The 27,050-nt window shown below is 48.3% G+C and overlaps 1 protein-coding gene across 1 annotated transcript in view; it reads left to right on the top strand.

Annotated features, from left to right (window-relative positions):
* Hey (Hairy/E(spl)-related with YRPW motif) overlaps positions 1–21,189 on the top strand; it is a 111,916-nt gene extending 90,727 nt beyond the window's left edge. Inside the window, exons 2-5 of the mRNA XM_050169847.2 lie at positions 1,257–1,597; positions 2,457–2,540; positions 4,083–4,155; positions 19,924–21,189. Coding sequence (XP_050025804.1) covers positions 1,520–1,597; positions 2,457–2,540; positions 4,083–4,155; positions 19,924–20,525 — 837 coding nt within the window. The 5' untranslated portion in view covers positions 1,257–1,519 and the 3' untranslated portion in view covers positions 20,526–21,189. The remainder of the gene's footprint in view (positions 1–1,256; positions 1,598–2,456; positions 2,541–4,082; positions 4,156–19,923) is intronic.
* The last annotated feature ends 5,861 nt before the right edge of the window (positions 21,190–27,050 follow it).

The following is a 27,050-nucleotide window of genomic DNA, read 5'->3' as shown; positions in this document are numbered from 1 at the left end:
GAAATTCTTGTCACTTAATTCATGAACGACGACAGCGCTCTTGCCCAAGCGTTGGCACGGGAATCACTCTTTCCCTTTTTTTCGCTATATTTCTTAGCAAGTCTTAATCTTCCAAATACCAACTCGACCTTCGGCTCTTGTCGCACCATGTCATGCCCTAACAAGTCATGGTAAGTCACAGCAACCGGCACCGTAATTAAGTTCACCATGTGCTGTACTAGTATACTTAAAGTGCGTAGCGAAAACTATAAATGAAGGGCCTAATATACGAAAACTGACTTCGCCATGATTGGTGAGCCTTATACAGAAGGAACACTGCTTCAAATGCGTGCTTGGTACTGCAGCCCGCAGCGAAGGTCCTGTGGCAGCCACCACGACTGCAGTTAACAATGCACGCGACCAGCCTCCTTGCTATCACCTCCAGTCTTACTTCTGTTCTTTCGTCTTCTGATTTTTATATATACATAAAAGACTAACTTTGTCAGCATCATCCATGGCCAACGAAACCATTCCCAACACGATTAAGGCAGTCACATCCTTTCTCCATTCCATCCTGGTTGGATTTTGGACACTGAACGTCGGTCATTAGAGTTCCAATATGGGACAAGGGACAACGGTACCGTTTCGGCTAAATTCGCAGTGCGAATTCCTTTGATTGGCTCGCCCGTAGAGATAAAACAAACTTCAAAACTACAGAGGGATCTAATCACTCCTCTATTTTGCGTCATCCTCTCCTCGGCATCACCTTGCAAGTGGCATGCAATCGCCACAATCACTAGCGCTACTACGCACTACACACGCCATGCGGCGCCCTCCCCTGAAGCATCCTCGCGTTCTTACGCCTCCTTCCCCCAGAAATTATCGCCGCGTGCTCCAACTGCGCGCGATACCATCAGCAGCGCTAGCAACGCCCGTGAGAAACCGAAATTGCGCGCACCGCGCTCTCTAAGCCGCCGTCGCCGGGATTCTGCCTTCTGTTTTTCTCCTTTTGCGTTGCCCCCGCGTAATCCGTAGGGCACGCTCGCTAACGGTGCGCTCTCCCTCCTCTCCCAAATCAGCAAGTGCGGGGCCAAGCGGCGGCCTGCCACGCTCCCGGCCATTATGCCGCGGCTACCGAAAACTCTTCCCACGGTGAGCGGCCCTTCCCCTCACACACGGGCCGCGTGGGAAAGCGGCTCCTCCCGGCTGCAGTGTGTGTGTGTGGGGGGGGCGTCAGCGTTCTGCAGCGGCCGCTTGCAACGCGTGTCTCCCCGCAGTCGGCAGGCAGCACGCGCGCCATGCGACGACGCATGGCCGACATGATGGACTCGGACTACGACGCCTCGCCGTCCCGAGGGTAAGCGGCGCGGAGTGGCGAGGAGGAGGAGGCGACCGGCGCCCGGACACGTGCCCGCAACCGGGCTGCATTCGGGAGTCGCGCACGCGACCGAGCGGACGTGCAGCGCGCGCGCCTTGCCTCTCCTCCGCCGTCGGACGCCCGCCTGAACGTTGTTGGTGCGCGTGTGCCGCCGCCGACGACATGTTTTCGTTCGGCCATTCCGGGACCAGCTCCGGTTCCGGCAGTTGCCAGCTGCTGACCAGGAAGAAAAGACGAGGCGTGAGTTCCTTCCTCCTAATAACGGGCCGGGACAAGCGTCCTTCGCGACGCTAAACATTGGCTACATCATGTACTACACGAAGCCACACTTGAAGCTATGTACTGATAGCGTTCATTTACCCTTCAGTTTCGGTCGATGGGCGCTGCCATCTTTACTACGTTGGACTGCCAATTTCTTGACTGTTCCACGTGGTGAGAACGAGTTAACTTATTTGTACAACGGCGACCCGCCCCAAACACTTTGCGTTGGTAGCGCCCACTTTGCTTAGAAGACAATAAGAACGTGGGTTAATCTAGAGAGTATGATCATGTTGTAAGCGTGAGGAGCTTGTGTGATATGGCGACGAATTATGCAAGGTCACCAGGCATATTTCTCACCAGACGTTGTATAATCTACAGGGTGAGCCATGTGACCACCGAGTACGCAATACAAACCGGCTCCCAGCTTTGTGTCATGATGGACTAGGGGTGCCTATCGTTAGATGTCAAGGAACGGAAACAGCCCTGAGCGGCAGAGAATCACAATATGTGGTGATATCAGAGTTCGCAGTAATGTAGGTTGGGGTTGCAGTTCATAGAGTCTGCGCTGGAAATCGGCAACAAGAGAGAACACTGCTACGGCAGGAGCTTTCGCATTGCAACAGACATGTAACTTCGTTCGGAGGATGATTGCGACCACAATCCTTCGATAGCGTCGTACGTTTCAGTATCTTTGCTCCTCGTCATGCCCCACGCAGCCGCAACACACTCACGTGCAGTCAGACACGATCACGACTATAGTTCTTCAAGCAGCTGTCAGCTTGGCTTCATTACAGTGACACTCAGTCAAGCCGAGCTGACAAGGTGTTCTTCTCCGCAGATAATCGAGAAGAGGCGGCGTGATCGGATTAACACCTCGCTGACCGAACTTCGTCGACTCGTACCCACGGCATTCGAAAAACAGGTAAGAGTTCTCATACAGTTTCTCGGTGCACGTATTATTTCAATTCACTGTGGAGGTGGGGCGACGAGAAATTTCCTCTATCGAGGTAAATTGTTGTGTTGGCTCTGAACACTAATCAAGTAAATGCAAAGCTCGTAATCGTAAATGTTGACAGTACGCGACATCTCGGGAGAACCTGGGTCCGTATCCAAACATTTATTACGCAAAGAGTGTTCGTAAAAGCAAATGCTAAGCAATCCTGATGCTGGACATATTAGCGAAGGGGGTCGACCAATTACAAAGACGAACAAAGGAGTGCAGATTTTTGGGCTAGTTGGTTCGTTGCATCAATTGAAGTCGTAGCGATGGATTGACAGGGACATGAAAGACGACAGAACGTGCGCTAAAGGGCTTCGCCTATTCGACCACTGAATATTTTCGATGCCTGGATTTGCGACCAACATTCAGCCGTTCTATTGGAGTTCAGCTACGTCGCCACACCGGCGTCCCATAAACTATTGACGCCGACTGTACACGAATGGCGAACAGTAACATACCGCGAATTGAACACGAAGCTTTCGTGCGCACTACTTCGAACTGCAATAATATCTTCTTTTTATGTGGTGAACCTTGAACTTTTTTATATCTAGAACTTCTGCCTAGAACTTCTTTTTCATGTGGTAAACATATACAAGGTATGTGTTAACCCTAGTTCGTTTTTGTTTTCGTTCCACGGAATGTTTGACAGGTAGATGACATTACTTAATTTCAGCTAGATTACATCCGGTTTCGACAGCATGCAGTATTTGACGAAGAAGGATTCAGAATACCGTAAATGTAAACATGTAAAAAAAAGAATCTGAGTGCTTAAGTAATATAAAATGAAGAGTAAATGACCCAGCGGATAACGCCGACCTGATTCTATCTACACACAGCACGTATTATAATATGTAGTCTTTGTACAGCCTGCAGCAGCTGCAGGCTGTGCAGAAGCCCGTGTCTTCTTGCTGGATAGCGTAGTGGCGAACAAGTGGCACTTTCGTCCTCTCCCCTGTGACTCTCTGCCAGCGTCTTTAACGTTCGCTACACGGACGTCGGAAAAACAGATGGTGAAATCGTCAAGCGCTCTTTGGAGCCTGCTTGGGCAGCTAGTTAAACTCGGGTAGTAATGCCCTTCGAGGAAAACATTTCACTAACCGTCGCGCGCGGAACGAAGCACGTAACGGTTCGATGCTTTTGACCGACAACTGCAGCATGCGCGATGGCGAACGTGCTCATCACACTAAGAGTCATCCTGGTTTCTGCAGAAACTGGGTGAGTTCTGCGTATTAAAATCTTGCTTGAATGACCAAAGTAGCGCAGGATGCCGAATGTGAGAAGACGTCGGGCCATGCGGTCGATTACATTTGCGCGATAAACCTTCGCATTTTCTAAATCAGTTTGTCAGCGTATCTCTGACACGCAATTATTTATATTACGTATATTACGCTCTAGTCGTACGCGGGGCGAAGTGACATGACCGGTACGCTAAGAGCACACATCACGAACTTAACAATCTCGCAGGGATCCGCCAAGCTCGAGAAAGCCGAAATCCTCCAGATGACGGTGGACCACCTTAAGATGCTGCACTCCAAAGGTGAGGATCGTCGTCAGCTTGCCAGTTCTATGCGTCGCATTCTTCTTCGGATTATGTTTGAAAGCTTAGATTAGACGGCTAAACTGCACTTTTTTATAAGAATAACTGCATGCTGCACTTGAAATAATGTAGACGCCCCTCAATCTTCAGCAGCAGGTACGTCAAGCACCCGAATGGCGTTTGACGGCAAATAGTCCCTTGTAATTTCGCTCAAGTAGCACAGATAACGCAAATCACGTACAGTGTAACCGTATCTACATTGAGACGTTCAATCAAGCAAGCAAGTGGTTTATTTTCCCGGAAATATGAAATACATAATGAATAATTGGTATAAAACGTGCTTTGTTTCTTGACGTGGCCCAAAGACACACACACACACACACACAAATTATATATATATATATATATATATATATATATATATATATATATATATATATATATATATATATATATATATATATATATATATATATATAATTTCATGGCCTTACAAAGTACATTTAGTTGCACAATATTTACACCAATGATAACGAAACCGACAATGTAGCTTGGAATAATATTGTGGAAAAATTCCGTGGCGTATGATGCAGAAATCAGCAAATTTAGGAACTATTTTGGAAAAGAAAGGAATAATAGAAAAGGAAAATATACACTGTGATCAAGTAAGTTTTCATTTAAAGTTACCAGTCGTATACATGACAGGACCACAAACGCTAGAATACAATAGCAGCGCCAAAATGAGAAGCGCAGAGGTTTTACTAATTCTGGGTTTAATTTAGAACAGCCACCCGCCGTGGTTGCTTAGTGGCTATGGTGTTGGGCTGCTAAGCACAAGGTCGCGGGATCGAATCCTGGCCACCGCGGCTGCATTTCGATGGGGACGAAATGCGAAAGCACCCGTGGTACTTAGATTTAGGCGCACACTAAAGAACCCTTGGTGGCCCAAATTATTCCGGAGTCTCCCACTACGGCGTGCCTCATAATCAAATCGTGGTTTTGGCACGTAAAACCCCATAATTTAATTTATACCAGCTAGTGACGTCATGGCGTAAGGCTAGAAAAGTTACTGTTACTTAATTCGAACAAGCCATATCTAGGGTCTCCAGCCTGAACCTTGTGAAAATACAAAGGCACGCAAGGCTATGGAAGTAAACACAGGAAATTACAGGATGCTATAGTTCATTTAATATCCATCACGATGGTCTGTGCATAGAATGGATTGTCGAAAGCAGAGGCACTTGCCCCAGAGTGAGTCTGTGGACGGTTACTAAAGTCCGTTTATTTCAAGGTTCTGGCAAAGCTTCTGCAGCTTTTTGAGTTGACGAAACATGAGACCACGCTCCCACGATCATCTCGCATGCAAGCAAGTGCAATTACATTAATGCACACCGCATTGAAGGTCCCAAACACTTGCCGACACACTTCGATGCTCTTTTAACTTCGCTGTTCAATGTTTACGGGGCGACAGAACACGCGGACCAGTTTTTATGTTCTCCGCTGACTCAGCATGGCTTAGCATTAATTCATTAACCGAATAAAGAAGTATTCCTGCTCTTGGCTATTATACCATGAGCCGCGTCGTCTTGTAGAATCTAAGGGGTCTTTATTTTCATCCTTAGGGTATAGGCAACGTCCAAACATATTGGTTTTCATTAATGCCACCATGAGCGCACCGGGTTTTTGCTTCACAGGAACATATTTTGTTCTTCTCTGTGCGTCACGTTTCAAGCTTATTTTAAAGCAAGCCTTTCTTTGCGTATCATTTCATGGTTTCGCGGGCGTCGGTCAGTCGTTCTCTCTATCTGTCAGTCACTGGTTGAGTTCTCGCCGAGTAAATTCGCATTCACTCTAAAAAAAAAAATAAAGCGCGCCCGGTAAAGGATTGGAACCTCCGCTCCCGTGCGCATAGCGCCGATGCTCCAACCATTAGGCCACAACAGCATGTGCACTTCTCACTTGCCAACACCAATTAGTGCTTTCGGATCGTCGTCTCGTGTTGATTATGATGAGGATTTTCATACTATGCACATGCCCACAGCAGGGGGATTAGCCAAGAAACGGACGGTACATATCGTGCCAACGCCAAGTAGCGCTTGGAGATGATCGCTACGTGTTGACGATTATGATTGCCATACGTATACCCACAGTGGGGGTCGGCCAAGAAGTACGTCTGCGTGTTGATCATGATGATGATCTTCATACTATGGCACATGCCCACAACGGGGGATTGGCCAAGAAAGGGACGGTGCGTACTGTGCCAACGCCAAGTAGCTCTTTGAAGTGATCGTCGCGTGTTGGTGATAATAATGATTTCCAATATCGTCATGAGACGCAGGAATGAAATGGGCATATTTATAACATTTCACTAAGCTCTTCACGAAATATTTGCTGCACATAGGTTCCAAGATGTGCATTGGATCTCCATGGTTTTCTTGTATGAGAGACTTCGAGGCGTACGCAAACAGCAACAGAGGCTTGAAGAGGTCTGGGCCCCCTGTCACATGGCAAGCAGAATTTAGACGCATGAAACCAACCTTTAGACAGGTGGGAACAATAAATTAAACTATCGCATTATTTCTTAACTGAATACACTAAATGAACGGTTAGGTGTTCATTAATTCTTGCTTTTTTACGCATCACGGGGCAGCGTCAGCGGAATACATTCTGCTATGTCAGATGTGTCCATCCATTTCTATCGTTCGCGAGCTTGCCTTAAGCGCGGCCTGCTGACGGTACGATGTCACTACTGTCATACAGACCAACACAACATGTCCTTGCTTCAAGACACCGTACGCGACACTGGTTATGCACGGACGTCATTGAGGCTGCCATATTGTTGTGCAACCACATGGAGAAAAAAAAATACTAGGAGGGAGCGTCACGTAATTCTACTAGCCTCGGCAAGCCAACCTCCTCTGACGCCGACCCTCCCGCTCTCCGGGGCCTTGTGCGCGGTGCCTTTTGGGTAGGAATTGGCCGACATGGTTGCCGGACCATTCGAGATAGTTTGGTACGTGGTAACTATTAGTGGCGCCTGCAGTCACAGGTATGGAGGCACGTAGGAAGTGGTGGTTTTCTGCTACCGCGCATGTCGCTGTTTGCTTCAAATGCGTTGCCTTGAAACGTGGAGAAAGACTTGGGTGCATGGCCCATTATGGCAGAATTATCAAAACGTCACTTGCGCTTACCAGGGCGGTTAGTGGAGTTGCCAGCGCTCTCGCCTCGAAACCCGTACACAATGGCCGAGCGTGGTCTATTGTTTCGTCAAATCAGCTGTTGTGCACCTTAAACTGCGGTGCGTATTTTCTTGCCAACTTTTGTCCCGCTCTCTTGCACCTAGGAAGAGACGAGATGTGTTGAGGGATATTTTTTGTCTTGTTTCCGCTTAGTAAAAGGTTCTGCTGTGCGTCTTACGTTGTGAGAGAAATAAATAGCATTAGCCTGCACTCTTAACGCCGAAGTCGTCGCCTTTCCTTCCGATTTACGTGCACTATTTTGTAAGATTGTGTGGTGCGGCCCCGTTGCGCTGTTGAGGCGCTCCTGTTCTCACCGGTCTGCAGAGAGGCCGAATACATTGAGCAGAACGACAGCTAAAGAACTGCAGGAATCGGTGGCCAAACACTCCAGGGAGATTGCACTTACTGCGGACAATCCGGCAGTGGACCTCTTACACATGTGGGAAGCGCGCCACAGTCTGCTGCAAAGATGGCGAAGGCAGCGGGACAACCGTAAGCTGAAAATTCGCATCGCGAAGCTAACGCAGAGCAACTTGCACGACAGAACTGGGACCAGTTCTGTAACTCCCTCCAAGGAACGCTGGGCACTGCGAGGGCGTGGGCCATACTCAGACATCTACTAGATCCAACCTAGAGCAAGATAGAAAGCAAGCACACGGTGAGCCGAGTAATACACAGCTTCGGAAGCACACACGATCAGCTATTGTGTGCCTCCGATACATTGGCAAGCCAATATTCGGTGCACAGCCTGCGGCTGACTGCTCCGGATTGAAAAACAGCGAGCCCGACTGGGACGTGACACGTTCCGAGCTGACGCGAGCGATCGCAAGACTCACTCGAAACACCACTCCGGGCAAGGACGCAATCACCAACATGTTGCTACGTAACCTGGACGATGCAACCGTGCAGGCAATACTTGAACTACTGAATATACACCGAAGCAGAGGGACCTTGCCCCCGGAATATAAGCATGCTGAGATTACGCTGATACCAAAGCCGGGAAAAACGCCCTGCCTGGAGAACCTAAGACCCATTTCGCTCACGTCTTGCCTCGGCAAACTGATCGGATGCGTGATCTTAGACAAGCTACAGACGCATATCGAAGAACATCAACTGATGCCCAACACGATGTTTGGTTTTCAGCCCAACTTGTCTACGCAAGACGTGCTTCTGCAGCTCAAAGAGGAAGCGCTGAATGCAGCAACACCGTGCTGCCCGAAAGCAATTCTTGCACTAGACCTAAAGGGGGCCTTTAACAATGTGGGGCACGAAGCCGTACTAGCAAATCTCAGTCACATGAATTGCGGGCGAAGAACTTACAACTACTTGAGGGCTTTCCTCACAGATCGTACAGCTACAATAGGACTGTGAAATATGAGGTCACAGCGAGTAGAAACGCCTAATAGAGGGGCGCCACAAGGAGCAGTGCTGTTGCCGATACTTTTAAACGTGGCCATGATCAAACTCCCAGCCCAACTCGAGAAAATACCGGGCATCAGACATGCCTTGTATGCAGAGGACATCAAGATATGGACGGTCGGAGGTTTCATAGGAGAACAATAAGAGGCACTGCAGGAGGAAGTGGACGTCGTAGCAAGACACGCGGAGACATGCAGACTGCAATGCGCGCTGGAGAAGCGGGGCTTCTTATAATTGAGAAGCGCTCAAGAGGACGATCAACAACCCATGCATTAATCACCCCCCTGCGATTAGGTCCTAGAGAAATCCCCAAGGTGGACAGACTTCGTATCCTCGGCTTACCCTTACAAAAGGACGAGGGCGGTGGATACGCCTTACAGAAGTTACAATACACGACCACGAAGGTCTTGCGCATGATGAAACGAATTACCAGCAGGAAGGGGGGGCTCAAGGAACAGGACCTGATCCAACTAGTGCAGGCTCTGGTTGTGAGCCGCATTGCGCACTCGGCACAATATTTAAATTTCAGCAATGTGGAAGTGGGGGTACTTGACCGGCTGATACGCAAGGCGTATAAGCAAGCGCTCGGACTGCCAACCGGGACGGCTACTTTTCTTCTCGATGAGACAGGGGTGTACAACAACGCACGGAAAATTATAAAGGCCCACCTGGTGAACCAGAAGGAAAGGCTACAACGCACGGCAGCGGGACACTGCGTCTTGAAACGTCTTGGATATTCCGTTCGGCAGACCAGCGCACTGACAAAAATCCCAACACGAATACAAGAAACTATGCACGTCTCACCAATACCCGGAAACATGCACCCGACCTTCCACATCGGACGGAGACATGCCCGAGCACAGACGCTCGCGAGGAAGTATGAGAACCACTCCAATGTGCTATACGCACAGACGCTCGCGAGGAAGTATGAGAACCACTCCAATGTGCTATACGTACACGGGGCCATCACATCACAAAAGACTGCATTTGTCAGCAGCTTAGTCGACAATCACGGGGGCCTAAATAAATGCGTCGTCGGTTTCCAGAGTGAGCGCTGCGGAGGCAAAGGAACTAGCCATAGCGTTAGCCATCACGACGAGACCGCACCGGGAGTGCGTCATAATTCTGACGGACTCTCAGACGGCATGCAGAAATTTTTCCAGGGCCAAGATTTCCAGAGCCGCACATCGCATTCTGATTGGGGTGCACCAGCTCCCGCCATACATACAAGTCGTGGGGTCTCCGGGGCAATCAGCAGGCGCACACCTACGCCCGAGCGATGCACACCGGGAGCCGCGAGAGGGTAACGCCGAGCAGTTCCACCCCGAGCCCATACTGTTAACCTGCACGCGCATCCTACAACACTATCGCCTTTCACGAAGAACACTACCGTCGCCTCATAATGCTCTGACGCGAGATGAAGCCGTAATATGGCGAAAACTCCAAACAAACACATATTCTCACTTGAGTCTCTACAATGCCATGCACCCTGCTTTGTACTCCTATAAATGCCCACACTGCGATCAATGCGCAACGCTTTACACCGCATGGTTAGGGCTTGCGCAAGCACACCACAGCTCACACCCACCACACGGCAATTGGAGGCGGCGCTGTCCAGCTCAGACTCGACGAACCAGCTCAACCTGGTCAACCGAGAGAGAAGGGCAGCCAAGGCCGCTGGACTCCTGGACTGAGGGGACCACCCACTGCAGAGCTACCTACGCTCATGTGCTCTTTTGTATAAAGTTTGCTCTCTCTCTCTCTCTCTCGGCTGTGACCGTCTTCGGTTATATGCTGGAAGTTGTTACGTTGTAAGGGAGCGTTCGGCGGCAAAAATTTTTCAAATCGGCTCATTAAGAACCGAGATAGAAATATTTCAGTGCCGCAAACCCATGATTTCAGGAGGCAAGCTCGCCTGCCAAGCGAGACACTCTCTCCACTCGCCCTGTCTAGCCTCCGCAAGTGAGATTTCTTCCCTGTGTTCTCCCATACGGGACCTTGAGGATCGCGTGACGCATATGTCACGGGTCCCGCCTTCATTTGTTTTTTCTGCTCGTCTCTTTTTTTTTTTTTTTTTTTTTTGCGGCGCGGTGCATTTTCGCTGACGGCGTCGCGCACGAGCTGTTGTGATTGTCTCATTTCGCGCAGCGCATGATTTTGCGCGTTGTGCACAAGGACACCTGACTAGCGGTATAAATCAGTGCTACACGAATACTGAGACAGACACAAACGGATCACAGAGCATGGTCCCGCGCTGAAACACGATAGAAAATGACATAGTTTCGGTGTCTGCGCACGCGACTGCACGACGTGGGAACAATAAGACGAAACGGCAGTACATCTCTCTTGCTGCGGTGCGAAGTAAAACAAAAACACGCAGACATTCGGTTTGTGTGTTTTATTATTTCTATAAGTTTTAGTCGTCTATTCAAGCAACGTATTACACAAATAATAGATGTGGCCTTGAATAATTATCGAAGGCACGTGTCACCACGAACGACGTCACAGCACAAACACCCGTACATAGGCGCCCTAGTACGTTTACGTCATCCTCCGGCTTGGAGCGCGGCGGCTGCGAGTAGAAGGGAAAATGGCGTTCGGTTTGAAATTTCAGATCTTTCCGCGGTGCGTAGCGATACAATACTTTACAGACACGATCGTTATCGCGCATTGTATGCTCTGCGCTTGTTAGCTCAAAATGTCCAGACCTTGTGAAGGGCCCTTCAAAAATGGGCCGGCACAACCTTAAATATCTTCGAGGTCCCCGGCTCGCCAGTCCATTCTTGGGCACAAGAAAGGATGAATTTTTTTCCCACGGCCGGGAAAGCAGTCGCTGCGGATCCTGGACGCTCGCTTGATCGCCTGCACATGTTTGCGGGGGGGGGCGAAATACGCCATTGAAACCTTTCACCCTGCAAACAACCAAGCCACCTGCTTGGTGGCTTGGTTGCTTGCAGGGTGAAAGGTTTCCTCGTTTCCCCTAAACCGCCCCAAAACGCGACCAGTCGTGCTCGAGGTGGTCCTCGCGGGTTTTTGGGCACAATGCCGGTTACCCGACGCATTCGTTCGCTACAGCATTGGCACCTGTCACAAGCGAGCCGCGTCAGCGTAATGTGTGGTGGTTCGGTGCGTTACCTGACTGGCATAACACAGACTCGATGTCTTCACACGCTTGAATTCCTTCACCAACGTCGGCGTACGTTTGCCACGCCTACTATGTGCGCATATTCCGAAACCTCCGCGGCAGACATAACCAAAGCGAGCCAACTAAATCTACCGCTTGTATATCGCGTGAAGGCCTGTTTCCCATCATCCCAGTCCTCTAACCTTACTATGACTAGGCTTCAAGGTTGTCCGTGTACACAGCCAGCACAGTGAAAAGCTGCTCTCTATCTCGATCCGCTTATCTCCATCAGCCGGGGGGAAGCTTTGAATACAACAAAATGGCGTACGTGACGTCGTGTGAATGCTTCCTATACAGAGCACAAGCATGGCAGCCCAAGTTGAGGCGGTCATCGTCAGCTGAACTTGGTCATGGCGGGTCGAAGCCCTCTCCGCACTGATATTTCTGCGTCACTTGCTGATCACTTCTCTACCCTTGTCAATGCTTCAATTCACTCGGAACTAATGTGATGTATATCCCTTTATTTATTCTACATATCACTTGCCCTTGCCAGATCTATCCGTACTTTTTATTTAGTAACGTCTAGAATGTTCATTTACCTCACTCCTTGTAGTGTTATCTGTTTCCTCTCAAGTCTGTTAGCCAGGTTCGTGTAGTATAGTATAGTATAGTATAGTATAGTATAATAAAAATCCTTTAGCACATGGTCTGCCTCGAATTACTTGCGAAACTATCAATGAGAGTAGGCCTTGTCAAGAAAATTGTGGTTGAGCCGTTGAGAGTTTTCGTAATTCCTTCTATCCTGTTCGCCTTTATCGGTGAAATCGGCGGGTTCCGTCAGCAGTATGCTGGCTCCACGACTCCGATTTGTGTTATCGTAATATGGCATCCGTTATGTGCGCTTTAATGCCCCCCTCGAAATGCTGCCTAAAATCTGGTCTTTCCACCTCAATGTGACGGTCAGGACTCCTTGTAAGAGTACCGTGAATGGTCACCACAAGTTTCGCGCTTCAGTATTTGGAGGGATACTGAAACAAGAAAACTAAATCAGAATATTGAAATATTATGCGCGATTCTAAAGTAGTGAGCACGTCATGTTTACTAGTAACTGGCAGCGGGCGTTCAGTATGCCTGTATGCTTTTTCAGTGTGTCGTTGAAGAACAACAGAAACAATGGAAAAGGCAACCTGATAATTCTGATCACAGACATTTGAAAACAAAAAGATAACGCAAATTATCGAGACCGCTGTGTAACCTGTACTGCCATACGCTGGTGTCATCGTGGAGCCCTGTTTTATAAATTATCTATATGTACGTTCTCTTGCAATTTATATGGCTTAATGGTTGACTTATTAATTATTCCCCAACAACAAACTACCACACTCACAAGTACGCGGCACATTCTGCAAATTTAGAGGGTGACTAAAGGAAAAGGTTACGCCGAGCTAGATTGAAATATTCGGCATCTGTAATAACGAATTCGTCATTCGTAGCTAGAACAGAACTTTTGTTAGCGAGAAAAAATAGGGAAAATGCAAAATTGAAGTGGCGCCACCTGTCTTAGACTATCGTATCTGCCCTGTGACGTGGGGGTTGGTTGATTTAAGGTTTATTCACAGAGAACGCCATGGAGGGAAGTCACGGGGGGATCACGTCATCTCGTCTTTCTGGTGCGGGTGGTTCTAATTGAGCAGCAGTGGGACCTTGGGCAGGAATTTTTGACCCAACAAAGTGCCATATTGGCACCCCGAAAGCGATAATGAACTCCTAGACGAATATTATATTGATCTAGCTCGTCTGAATGTTTTACTTTAGGGCCCCTTTAAATATTCGTGTAGAGGTCCACTCCAAAATTTAAAATGTTTTCAATTTTACTGCTTCTTCAAAAGTTCTGGAGTTGCTAGGCGCTTGACCGGAACTGTCGCCTGACGACATGATATCGCCTCGCTTGTCGGATTTCCTGTGCTCCAAGGCTACGAAGATGGGCAGGGACGCACTTTAAAATACGTGGAATGCTGGAGTCACATGCAGTGACCGGCTGCTGCTGCCACTCGCTTAACAGCTTCCAAACTTTTGTGAGTGGCTGTTGCTAAAAAGGCTTACTTCACCAAAGATACTGATGGTACAGTATGTGGGCTGCCCCTCTGTTTTGACGCGATCTCGCAGCCAGCCAATCTCCGAATCGCGACCCCGCACATCCCGCTACTATCGGCGAGCGCAGACCGAGCCACCGGCGGCGCGCGCTCGTCGGGGCGGCGGAGCGCTTTCCCACGCTCGGTCCGTCGAGCAGCAGCGGCTGTATAGCGTGCGAGTTTCGGGTTGCGTCGAACGTGCGTGCTCGACCACTTCCTTGAGAGCGCCGCCACAACCGCGCCGGCAGAGTCGTCGCGCAGATAAAGGCGCCTTTCGATGCGACTCCTTTCGGCGGCGTCTAATTGGGTCTTCTGGTCGTCCCTCGCTGTACACGACGTGGCGTGCGGATAAAGTAGCCAACACGGGCTAGGTGACTATTTGTCCCCGCCCCGATTCGTTAGAAATCGTAGTTATCATCATCGTTAGCCTCGGCTTTGTCCTGACATTATCCAACTAACGGTGAAGGCTTCCCAGGTGTCGCAATGTGCTTGCCCAACGAGTTGGTCTACGCCGCAGCGTTTTCCTAGGGGAGCAGCACCCGCATTACGTGGCAGACTTCAGGGCAGGACACAGTAACTTTATGTTTTCAGAAAAGCAGTGCCACCAGAACGATGTTCACCAACTAAGCAAGCTCACAAGTTCTATCGCGGGATGTTCGGTTTTGATAGACAGGCGTAGGTTGCATGCTGAGACGTTGGAAGCCGCATGCTTTCGACTGCTCCTTTTCACGATCGATTCATCTGCAAAATTAAGGGCATGCAACAGAAGAGCGCACTATCTCGTGCAAACACTGATGCACACCGACAATTGGTGAAAGAAAGGGACTAAACAAATGACAGAAGGGAAGCAACAACTCAGCAAGAAAAAACGACCCGCTGTTTGTATTCACATGAGACATCACTGTAGTCATGTCATGTCTCATGTGAATACAAACAGCATCGCTGTGTTGATAAAGGCATTCACGGCAATACTGGTGGAGTGGGTTGCATCACTTTCCCATTAGTGCAGATGCCCTCCTGCCTGGTGTTTAGTGTTCCAAGTTGCTGACGTGTAGCAGAGGGCCCTGTGAAGGTTAAGTCGCACGTCATGGCATGCAAAAGGGTTTTGGTCGCCAGACCACAAATTACCTAAACCAAAGGCGGGGTAGACCAGAGGCGGGGTATTTGGTACGTTTCACACGCCGTGTGACATGTTGCATTGTTAAAGATATGAATTTGTAGGGTCATTGCACATGTTTGCAGTTTAGCAACGTATGAACGCTGCGAATGCCTGCGCCACGATGCAGAATGTGTTGCCAGTACGGCTGATAGTTCATCACAAGATGGCGTTGCAAATATCCAAGACGACGCTCTGGTGGTGTTACAAATGGGGAACTCTGCGTATGAAACAAATCCTCTGCCTGGTGATGGCGGGCACCATGAGTCCACAAGAATCCAACTCTGCTCAGTATCTCCTTTCTTTCTTCCTTTCTTTCTTTCTTTCTTTCTTTCTTTCTTTCTTTCTGTCTGTCTGCCTGTCTTTGTCTGTCTTTGTGTGTCTGTCTGTCTGTCCGTCCGTCTGTCTGTCTGTCTGTCTTTTCTTTCTGTTAGCTACAGCATCTTTATCCAGATGCGTTTTGCGTAAATCCGCAAAGAGGAGGAGTTCTTATGAAAGCGAAACTTCCATCCACATGTCCGTAGCAGAACGCAAAAAGGGTGGCCCGTTTGGCTTAATTTTATTAAAGTACAAGCCTGGGCGATTTGGTCGTAGTTCATAACGGCAGTATTGCGTAGCGCGCGAATGTAGGATTGCGTTGCCAAGTAAATCACCGGATCCTAAAAATACTACAGTTGAAACTCGGTTCAACGTAGTGATGACCAGGCTCCAATTATTTCGTTAAATCGGGAAGTTTGGCAAATCGAGTAAGGGATATTTCGGTCCTTCGAAATCTAAAATTGTAACGTAGTGGCACCCAAAAGGTACTGCGGCATTGTATTTACTGCTAACTCGGGCCTGCGCGTGTAAAAATACCGCGAGGGGGGCCAAATACCACCGCCCCTGGCGCCATCTGGTACGTAAGAACGCTAGCGACTGCCGAATCCGTTGTTCCGTGCATGGGCGCGGCGTGCAGCCTCGTCAAAATGAAGCTGCGGCCGTGACTAGGGTGCCTAGATGTCTTAACGCGATAGCGTTAGAGCACACGCTCAAAGAAAAACCCATCTGCGCCAAATTAGAAAGAAATCACAGCTTTTTCTAACCATTTATTTCTGCAAAAGCTTCCTTAGATCGGGTTTAATGCAAGCTAGTTTCGTTAATTCGGGTTGATGACAACATTGAGCCTTATGGGTACTTGCCGCGGAATGGAAATTTCTTCGTTAGATCGGGAACTTCGTAAATGGGGTTTTGTTAGATCGAATTTTAACTGTATATGCATCTCTCCTTGTTTTTCTGTCTTTCGTAAAGTGCCTGAACACGGGCGAAAAAGAGTTGCTGGCTTGTCGCACGCACGAGCTTTGGCTTTGAATGGAAAACGCATGAACGTTCGCACATCGCGGAATGTGGTGCAATGTGGTTCTCCCCATTTGGGTGACTCCAGGTCTGAATCGCTTGAATATGATGCGAGCAAAGCTCGTGAGCTTCAAATATATGCGTATATGGAAGTAGTATAGACCTGGTCTTTTATATAGGTTCAGTGTTAGGTGCAAATTTGGAATTGTCGATTATCCCGAAGTCCGTGGTTCCTTCGGTTGTGTAATCCAGAATTACTCGTCGTGGAGCTTACAGGTATAGACTTATTTATCAAAAAAATAATAGACAGACGGGCTGAGGAAGTTTGCTGACGACCAAGCCGTATAAGGTTATTGGTTAATAAATGGTTGCGTCAAGGTTTAGATCTGATTAAGGAGCCTCCGCTCAAGGATTGCCCATTTGCCCATTTTCAACAGCAACATACCTTGTTAGTTTCTAAATTATTACTTCTTTCCACAGTTGTTAACTCACGCTTGGAATTTTCTTCCTCTTGTGTCAGCCATGCTCACTATTCGTTTTACACAAACACTTCAGTGACACAAAGGATGTTTCAAAACGATGTTAACCAGTACAACACTATTGAAAAGATTGTGTTTATCGGTGCATGTTCGCAAACAAGACATCCGCTAATCATCTCTTTTTGATCCCGGTCTTATTCCTTGCCCGCGTATTCAACATCCTCTCGTCATCGGGTGTTATTTTTAGAAAGGAAAACTGGGTAGATATCGGAGGTTTTGTTATCTGGGAACCCAAAGTTTATTATTTTTCTGGTAAAAGTTACAAACAATTAACACGAGCAATAACTTCTCTTGGACACAAACGTTCTATTTAAAAAAGCGAAATCACTCGCCAGATCATGTAATAGCAAACAAAGCTGTTCACACAGATCATGTGACGAACACGTCTCTACAAATCGTCGTTGTGAGTAATTATTATTACAGTAAAAAGAAAGAATAGTAATAAAAACAACTGGAGAAGGGTTTGGTGATCCCTTCTCTACTTTATTCTCTGCACTTTTCTAACAAAAGAAAAAAGTAAAAATGTACTGCCCACGTGCATCCTTCGCCAGAGATGTGATGCTTTTCCTTATCTTGCAAGTCCTTGTTGATGTGCATTATGCATTGGGAGCATTACTGTATCCTGTTGCAGCTTTCGGATCTATGGGGCCTTTCGTTCTTGTCCGTGATCGTCCTGTTTTCCTGGTTTCCAATATACGCTCTTGCAACAAAATTAATGCAATACCAACTGGACGAATCAGTCACCCTTTGACGGTAAAGTAGTTGAGTAAACATCCTCTCAACTCCACGGCTACCGCTCGCTGTGCAGAGCAACGTCAGCGCCGCGTTAATTCGCTTCCCGGCGCATCCGTCGCTCACATGTGTGCGGCGTGCGGGAAATGCGATGCAATGCATCATTGCCGTAGTCATGCAAACGCCGCTACTAAGAAGCAACAAGCTTTCGTTCACTCAAGGCCGGCAGACGCTGACTTATATATTAACGCGATAGCGTTAAAGGCCCCGTGTCGCAGAAAATCCAGCGCCGACATCCGGCGTCGACCGTCGTGTCGGGAGCAATCATTCCCAATCACGCATTCCCAACCAATGCAGCCACTCCGCGCAGCGCAAAGTTACTGAACTAATTTAATTTCTCTAAGTAAAACACGTCATAAAAATTCTAAGGCACGACTTACGCACTATACATACAAACATGATAACGTCGGATTGTAATTTGAATATATTGCAAAACATAATTCTGTTACGCGCAAACTCGAACACAAATCGCGCGGTAGCGTTCTCCAGCTGCCGTTTGAGGTCTGTCTTAGTAGGAACGGCGCTCGGTTCTTTGCACACCATAAAAAAAAAGAACCACAAAGCTCAGCTTCGTGCATAGCGTTCGCCGCCAGCGTTTCCCGGTAAACATTGCGGCCACATAAGCTGCAATTGCCGGGAAACGCGAGAAGCACTCGGGGATCTTTGAATGCTGTCACGTTCCACTCTTAAAGGCGAAGCTTAAGCGTCCTACAAATGTTTACGATATATGTTGGTCATTTGCTCACAAGATATAGGCGCCTTTATTAGTTTTGGAGCACCGTCATTTATTACTAACCTTAACAAAAGGGAGATCTTCAGGGAGGCAGCGCTACCAAAGGAGGTACGCCCTGGCAGTCGTGAACGCTATCAGCCAACAGCAAATTACCGCGTCGGCCACGGCAGGATCTCCCACCTCGGCTGAAATATTAGCAGTGGCGATCGCACTCGCCCACGCGGAGCGTTCGCAAAGGGACTCGGTCGTGGTCACGGACTCCCAGGAGACATGTCGCATGTTTCTCAAGGGGCACGTGACTGCGGCTAGCCTCGCGATAATTCCCAAATCCTTCAACCACCATCATCGCCTACTCTGGTGCCCGGGCCACGCGGGGGTACAGGGGAACGAAAAGGCTAACGCGTTAGCTCGAGGGTTCACTAACCGAGCGACGGCGTCCTCTTCTAACCCCAACCACCCGCACTATCCCTCACAAAATTCCACCAATTTAAATGCCAAAGATATCCTTGCTCATCAGCGTGGAGTCCGCAGAAAATACCCGCCGCCCCACCCACAACTTAACGGGGAAGAGGCCGCCGATTGGCGTAAAATACAGACCGGGGTGTTCCCCCATTTAAAATTGCTAAACGCCATGTATCCCACTCGTTATAGGGCCAACTGTCCTTGGTGCGGTGGCATACCTACCCTAATACACATAACCTGGAAGTGCACTAAGCACCCTCATAGGCCAAATACCAGTAGGACAATGGAGCAGTGGGAGGCACAGCTCGCCCGCTCCGACCTGGCAGGACAAAAGTCCTTAATTAGCCAGGTCAGGCAGGCGGCAGAGGCCAGTGGGGCCCTGGACTGAGAGGCTCCGACCACCCCTCCTTCAAATCTTTACAATTACAATAAAGTTTCTCTCTCTCTCTCTCAGGGAGAAATCGGATTTAACGCGATATTCACACTTCCTTTTCGGGCTGCAAAAAAAAAAAAATTGGCATTATCGGGTCTCACCCGAACACGAAGGACCCTAACTATAGCCCAAGCCAGCACAAAGCCACTGCTACAGAGGCGGGCATTCGCTGACTCAAGACACCGCGCTGTTGTCCATATTGTGTCAATGCGTTCGACATCTATTCGATATGAAAGTAAAGTTACTCCCGTTAGGAAGGAAGGAAAACAAGAGGTGAAAGGCAGAGAGATTAACCAGATTAAGCGGCTACTCTGCACAGGGATAACGTCAGCGTTTACGAATTGATCAGTGCATGCTCGCCTGCAGGCGACACATTGATTATCTCCTCTTTTCTTACGCGGCCGCAGGCGTGGACGCGTTCACGTTCGACCCGCACAAGTTCGCCATGGACTACCACACCATGGGCTTCCGCGAATGCGCCAGCGAGGTGGCACGCTACCTGGTGGCCATCGAAGGCATCGACCTGCAGGACCCGCTCCGGCTGCGCCTCATGAGTCACCTGCAGTGCTACTCGGCCCAGCGAGAGCTGGCCGCCAAGTCGTCCTGCTGGAGTCCGGCGAGTCCCGCGGCACCTCACTACCCTACGTCCGGCTCACCCCAGCCGTCTCCGGCAAACGCGGTAGTTGCCGCGGAGCCATACGCCTCGGGAAACGAGCCCCCGCGGCTCGAGACGAAAGGCTTCCGGCAGCACTTCCCGGTGGCTGCCAGGGCGACGCACATGCCGCACCCGTCGGCCGCCGCGAACGCCATGCTGCCCGCGGCGACACCGCACGTCCAAGGTCCGCCGGGAAACCAGTACTTCCACGGCGTCGCCGCCGCCCACTTCTCGCCCATGACGCCACCGACGTCGTCCACGACGCCCTCGTACGGCTCGGACCTGTCTCCGCTCTCCTCCGGTTCCGGCGGAGTCAAGCCGTACAGGCCGTGGGGCAGCGAGATCGCCTACTGAACGCGATCAGTTCCGCGGCTTATCCGGCTGGACTGGAAACGCTGTCACGATTGCTTTCCACGAAGGATCTTGTGGCGCCTCCGAGAGCACCGAGCTCTCGACTTGGCTTTACGCGAGTGGCCCGAGACGAGTGCACCTTCGTCAAGAAATGCAAGCTCGTAGGACGTCCGTCTCCACCGTCCTATTCGTGACGACAGACGTTGGAAACTAAACAAGAGCCGTGCAGAACGTTGCCATGAAACCACCATGCAACGTCTCCAGTGACACCGCTTCCCTCGGACTTGATAATCGTGCTCTTACTATCATGGGCAACCTCGCAGTTCAAGTGTTGGCGTACAGCAGAGTCATCAGAACGACTTTGTTCACATTCCTGTTTAGCCGGACGGAAATGTCGAGTATGGCACAACAGTCTGAGCGGCGAGCGAGAGCCTCGAAATTGACCACTCCACTCCTAGCTTATGTGCCGTAAGTGTAAGGCGGAGGTCACTGCAAGGGCTTTGGTCATGTCCTCCAGTTCGTGCACCGAGATGTGCGGACTCAAAACTTCGTCACGCGTGCGAAAATCGTTCGTTGTGTTCTGCTAGTCCACAGAATGTCATGTGTATGTGAACTCGTGCCTTGCGGCAGCAACGCTCCATAGGCAAGTGTCCGCCACTCCCAACAAAAAAAGAGCATATATATATATATATATATATATATATATATATATATATATATATATATATATATATATATATATATATATGTGTGTGTGTGTATAGAGAGAGAGAGAGAGAGAGAACAAAATGTTTGAATGTCGCCAGATAAGGGAAGGCAGTAAGGCGAGCTGTTGTCGCGCGAGTGCTTACGCATTCATGGCGCGAAGAGGTTGAAAAAAGCAACGTACTGTGTTTCAGCAGTGCGTGCGAAAATCTTGGTATGGTGACATTCTTTGACACGAGCAATGGAAGAAGCAGAATTGTGGGAGCTCTATGCAAGCGTTTTTTTTTTTTTTTTTTTGTCCTTCTAATACCTGTGATATATTTATGTTCAAGAAGACACGAACTCGTGCTGAAAAACATATTTGTCTTAAGGGAGTATTCAGGGTGTAATACAGAGCTGCAACTTGCTAGTCAAATGTGTACAAGCTGCAGCGTAAGATCATTGCGTTAAAGCCAATATTTTCTCCAGCATAATATATTCGAGATTTAAGGAAACATAAGTAGCAATGCGGTAAGAGTTTGGTGATTCCAACAGTCATGCTAAGCTATACAACGCGTGCAGTGTGTGCGATGTGATGCTAAAATTGTTCAGCCTGTCATGAGAATTAAGTGTGCCAGTAATGCTTGATTCGATCACAGACTTGTTTGAGCATGTGCTTGTGGCTCATTTTTGCGGGACCTTCATAAACGGCCGCCTGTCGCCTTCCTTGCACAGCTTTCATTCACAGCCGCTGCGTGCTCCGTCTTCAGTGCTGGTTTATTTTACCGCGACGCTTGCAGCACTTGTTCGAATAAGAACCGTTTTGCGTATGTATGTCGCTAAGTCTGAGTAATATTGTAATATTGGCACTACGTACGTGCTGGCAGTTTCGCTCTTCTAAACTAAAAATCTCGAGTAACGCTCTGAAAAATAATTTAGCTCGCAGAGGGTAAACTTAAGTACGTAGTGATTAACACAGAAAGAACATTCAGCAGCAGGTCATTTTCAAGATTGTTAACGTGCGAAACCAAAAGGACGGCCAGGCACCCCTGTTATGCGAACCACGTACGCTTGCGGCACAATTCACGCATTCTGGTTGAACTGCCGTACACTGGTAACACCCCTTATACAATCCATGGCGCCAGATTTCACTGCAACTGTCGAAACCGGCGTGGTGCGATTTCATTTGTGTTTTAATGCCGTCGCTGTAGTCGCAACAAGTTTTGTCTTGCTTATATGAACAATGGGGTTTAAAGGCGGTTCGAATGGCGTGGAGATAACGGCAAACCACTTTTCGCGGCGATGTAATTTCGGAAGCTGGCGGAATGGCAGCGCCACTGCATTCTCCAGGACCTCCGCAAGCGAACGTGGCAACCTGCACGCCCGCGTGTTTCCTCGCTCCCTTGCTGAGCTCGAGCCGATCCCGAGTAGAGTACGCCGTCGGCCGGCATGATATTAGTAACGCACTGAAAACGGCTATGCAATATATGTATGCTCTAAATGGTATAACATCTGACAATCAGTGCACGTTACGAAAAACAAGCTGGTATCATCCTTCGTTTCACCGGCTTTACATAAATGCAGCGCTAGCGTGTCGAATTTGTTAGGGCATGACTTAAACTCCGCGGTTAACACGTTGCGCCTCAACTGTATGGCGACGCCTGGCAGCTTCGTTCGTCGCATCTTTCCGGGGCTCGTCCTGTCCCACCGAAGACCGCCCGGGAGCCGTGTCGCCAGCCTTTCCTCGAAGCGACACGCCGGCCCCTCCAGCCACAGTTGGCGTCGTGTGGAGAGTCGCCATTTACATGGATGGGGTGCGCAATGGGAGGTTGATGCAGTACGCGGCGTGGCCTCTATAGAATACGAATTTCTCTTGTAGTTCAGTGAAATCGTGCAGGGGTGTTTCCTGGCTGTTTCGTGTACCTGTACCGAAACAAGCTGCATAGCGCGACGTCACGAAGAGGCGTTGGTGCGCTGCCGTCTCTTTGAGCACAGTTAAAAAAAAGCATGAATTTTTCTGGCCCGAACTTTCTCAGAATGCAAGGTTAATACGCGGCCAAGTTTTCGGAAGGTACGTCGCAAATATTGTTCAAAGTGGCGAACAGGGAAGTGCCAACGTAGTCTTCTTCAGTTCTTGCCTGAAATACATGCTCATTTGTTTGAAAACATGCAGTATGTCTGTACAGTGTGGTGCGACTTACGAAACAGTAGCCGAATTCAGATTTTCGTTCGTAAGTGCTTTTTGTCAATGGTTGACCGCCTTCGCTAAGTAATATGTCCACCATCATGATTGGATGAAGTTTTCTCTTGCGCTGCACTCGTTCCCTAGAGCAAATTGCAGCCAATCCTAGTACTAAATATTATTAGCGAAGGTGGCCAGCCAAGCAGATGGCACGAACGAACGAAAAGCATTTGGTGAATTCTGCCCCAAAAGAGCAGTCACCGAAGAAATGTGTTTTAATACCTCTGCAATCGTCGTATGTCTCGAATAATGAGCATTCCAATTGTAAAAAACAAAAATATGCTTTCTTCCTCGAAGCTGCACTGACGTGTTTTCATCGTGCACCCTATCATCGGCGTGTTCAACATTGAAGCGCTTTGAAGAAACAAAGCAGGGATGTTTTCTGAAATAAAATAAAGCACACACTGCGCATGTTCGAAAGGAATAAACAAATCTAGTCTTCTTCTATGCACGCCTGTCTCTGTCGTTTGTCTTTGACCTTGCCGCAAGCACACCGACGTCTGCTCGGCATGCCGTGTTCCCGCAGTACACGGCGCACCATGACCGGATGGACGCTGCGCAACGCGCGCGCGCACGAGAGTCTGTTCTGTTGGAGAGTAGACGAGGAAGAGGGAATGTGAAGAGCGGAAGGTAAGCCGGAACAAGAGTCATCCACACGGTTGGCTACGCACATCGCGAGATAATTTACGACCTTAGAAGTGAATAAGGGTGTGAATTGGTCAATAACTCAAACCCGTACACTCTTCGTGGGTGTAAGGGTGTGTCTTTACACCGTCGTTCACTTTTAAGGGTGCAGAGGGAGGAGGAGGGGATAGAAGTGTGAAATGGAGAAGGCTCCGATGGAGAATAGTTCCCTGAAGGCATAGCTCCCTGAAGAATAGCTCCCTGAAGGCATGGGCGCACAAAGTCCGCAAAAATATATAATAATAATAACAATAATAATAATAATAACAATAATAATAATAATAATAAAAAGCGCAGTAGCGCCTTCACACACACTCGTGAGCCTATGAATTGCGAGGTCGAAGGCAAGGCAAGAATAGACAGCAGTCGTGCGCGTATACGTGTAGAGTATGGTGCCCGCTTTTGCAGCTGCCGCGCTTGACTCGTGTGACGTGTTTTATGATTTTGGCTTCTAGCGTGAAGTGAAACACGGACACAGAAAGGAGCAGACAGGACGAGCGCTAACTCTCAACTAAATTTTTATTAAAACGAAGAACATATATATAGGGTATTGCAAAAACCGTAGCATAAGAACATGACAAGGTAAAAAGCATCAGTTAAACATATCAGGGGGTATGGAAGTCAAAGAACAAAAATTACTTCAGATTAGTACACGTATTGCGAAGGTACTGAAATTCGCAATCTAACAGAGACAACGAAGCATGACTGACGCAAGTGTCTCCTAATCTTTTTTTGTGGAATGCCTCGATAATTTCCCGCGTGGTTTGGCATCTGTGTCTAGAAAGAAGTTTTGTGTCTTCAAAGAAAGGTTTGCAACCACAATCGAAACAATGTGCCGCTAAATGTGATGCATTAGGGTTGTTTAGTGAATGTTTATGTTCTTTTAGTCTAATGTTAAAGCACCTGCCACTTTGTCCAATGTAAGCTTTCCCACACTCGAGTGGAATCTGATAAACTATACCCGTGTTGCAAGGCACTAAAAAAAAAAAAATTCTTTCTAGACGCAGATGCCAAACCACGCGGGAAATTATCGAGGCATTCCACATACAAAGATTAGGAGACACTTGCGTCAGTCATGCTTCGTTGTCTCTGTTAGATTGCGAACTTCAGTACCTTCGCAATACGTGTACTAATCTGAAGTAATTTTTGTTCTTTGACTTCCATACCCCCTGATATGTTTAACTGATGCTTTTCACCTTGTCATGTTCTTATGCTACGGTTTTTGCAATCACCTATATATATGTTCTTCGTTTTAATAAACGTTTAGTTGAGAGTTAGCGCTCGTCCTGTCTGCTCCTTTCTGTGTCCGTGTTTCACTTCGCGCTAGAAGCCAAAATCCTGTTACCGTACCAACTCGCCCAACTGACTATGCTTTTGCATTACATGACGTGTTTTACTTCGGTCGATTCTCGCTACCTGCTTGTTCTTTTATTTTTGCGCCTCTTATTCGCTGCCATTTATATTGGTGTTTGCCGCATAGCCGTCCATTCGGCGGCATAGGCTCGCATCATTTCAAAGGACACCGGGGAAGGGATGCCGACGCGTTAAACCCTATGTGCACGAGTAAATCACGCGTCCGCAGCAGCGAAACTGCGAGCGGAGGCTGGAAACACGAGAGACGCCCGGCGACGTCGCACCGAAGTGCATGTTGACAGCATCTGGTCAGGTCCAGGGAATTGTTATTTGGCAAGGAAGGCGCGTTCTTAGTGAACCAGACTCAACCAATCGGGTTTCACTAGAACTATCTGCGCCAGGACGGCTCGAACACAAGAAAGTGAGCGCCAAAATCGGCGAGTGACCTGCAGGCGCTGAAGTATCCAAAAATTAAAACGAAAGAGAAATTTGACCCACTTTTTCTTTCACTGTAGTAAACAATCCTTTCTTTTTTCTGCCAATTGATGAAAACTGTGTTTTAAAAGACTATTCCCTACCAGTCCAACGGAATTTAATGTGTCGAAGGGTCTAGGTTTGGGCTCATTGATATACCATAGCGTAATTGTCTCGATGATCAGCGCAACAAGATAAGCGGAGAGACCCTTAATTTTCAGTCGTTTTAACACTTTTATGCGCTAAAAGTAATCGTGGCCCAATAAACGGGTGAAGCGGGGGAGGGGGGATTTCCTCATGGACATCGAGTGTTAAGTGTCGCGAAACTAATGCTTTTAGCCTGATTATGAGCTTTCCAAAAATAACCTCTGTTTTCGTGTGTTACGCCCGTTGTGCCCTTGCTGAACTAAACGAGTCACTTTGCTTATATTTCGTGGAAATAGAGGGCAGATTGTGAGCGATTGTAGGCAGACTTCAAAGGTAAATATATGGACTTTTCAAATAGCTATAGCTACATGCAAGCGCTCCAGAGTCTTGTAATGGCGTTTTAAGAACGGCGTAGAGTTTAGCTAGCTGCAACGCAAGAAGTGTAACAGCCACTGCGCTTTGTAGCATTTAGCTACGTTTGGGTGGATGTCTCATTTTCCTTTCATCAACAGCCACTTAGATCAAATTCGATGAAAATAGGGGGAGACATTATGGCTGATATACATGGGAAGTTAAGTATGTCGGTGAAGTACAGCTATTGCTAATAACTCATTAAGCCAGATTCGAAAACGTTATATTCAGGCAGTGTTTTAAAGTGCGCGGTTTCAAAAGTAAATGTTTTTTTCTGCGCGTGATCTTATTATTGATCAGTCGGTTGGAAGGATCTAGTCATTATAAACTGCTTATACAGTGAACATATTTCGTTCAAAGAAGGTGTTCGTTATATCCGTGCTCGACTGCATACCAGGTTTAAAACGACGTTGCGATGAGCCGGGAAGTGATCTCCAACACAGACTGCACAACGGGGCCTGCGCCTTGGCGCTAGACAAGCCTCGCGCGAACGCCGCGCTCGTTGGCGGTGCATGAGCGCAACGAGTTTGAGG

This window comes from Dermacentor andersoni, chromosome 6 (genome assembly GCF_023375885.2).
Source record: "Dermacentor andersoni chromosome 6, qqDerAnde1_hic_scaffold, whole genome shotgun sequence".
NCBI lineage: Eukaryota > Metazoa > Arthropoda > Arachnida > Ixodida > Ixodidae > Dermacentor > Dermacentor andersoni.
Note: the sequence above shows the minus strand (reverse complement) of the source record. Positions and strands in the feature narration are given on the sequence as shown.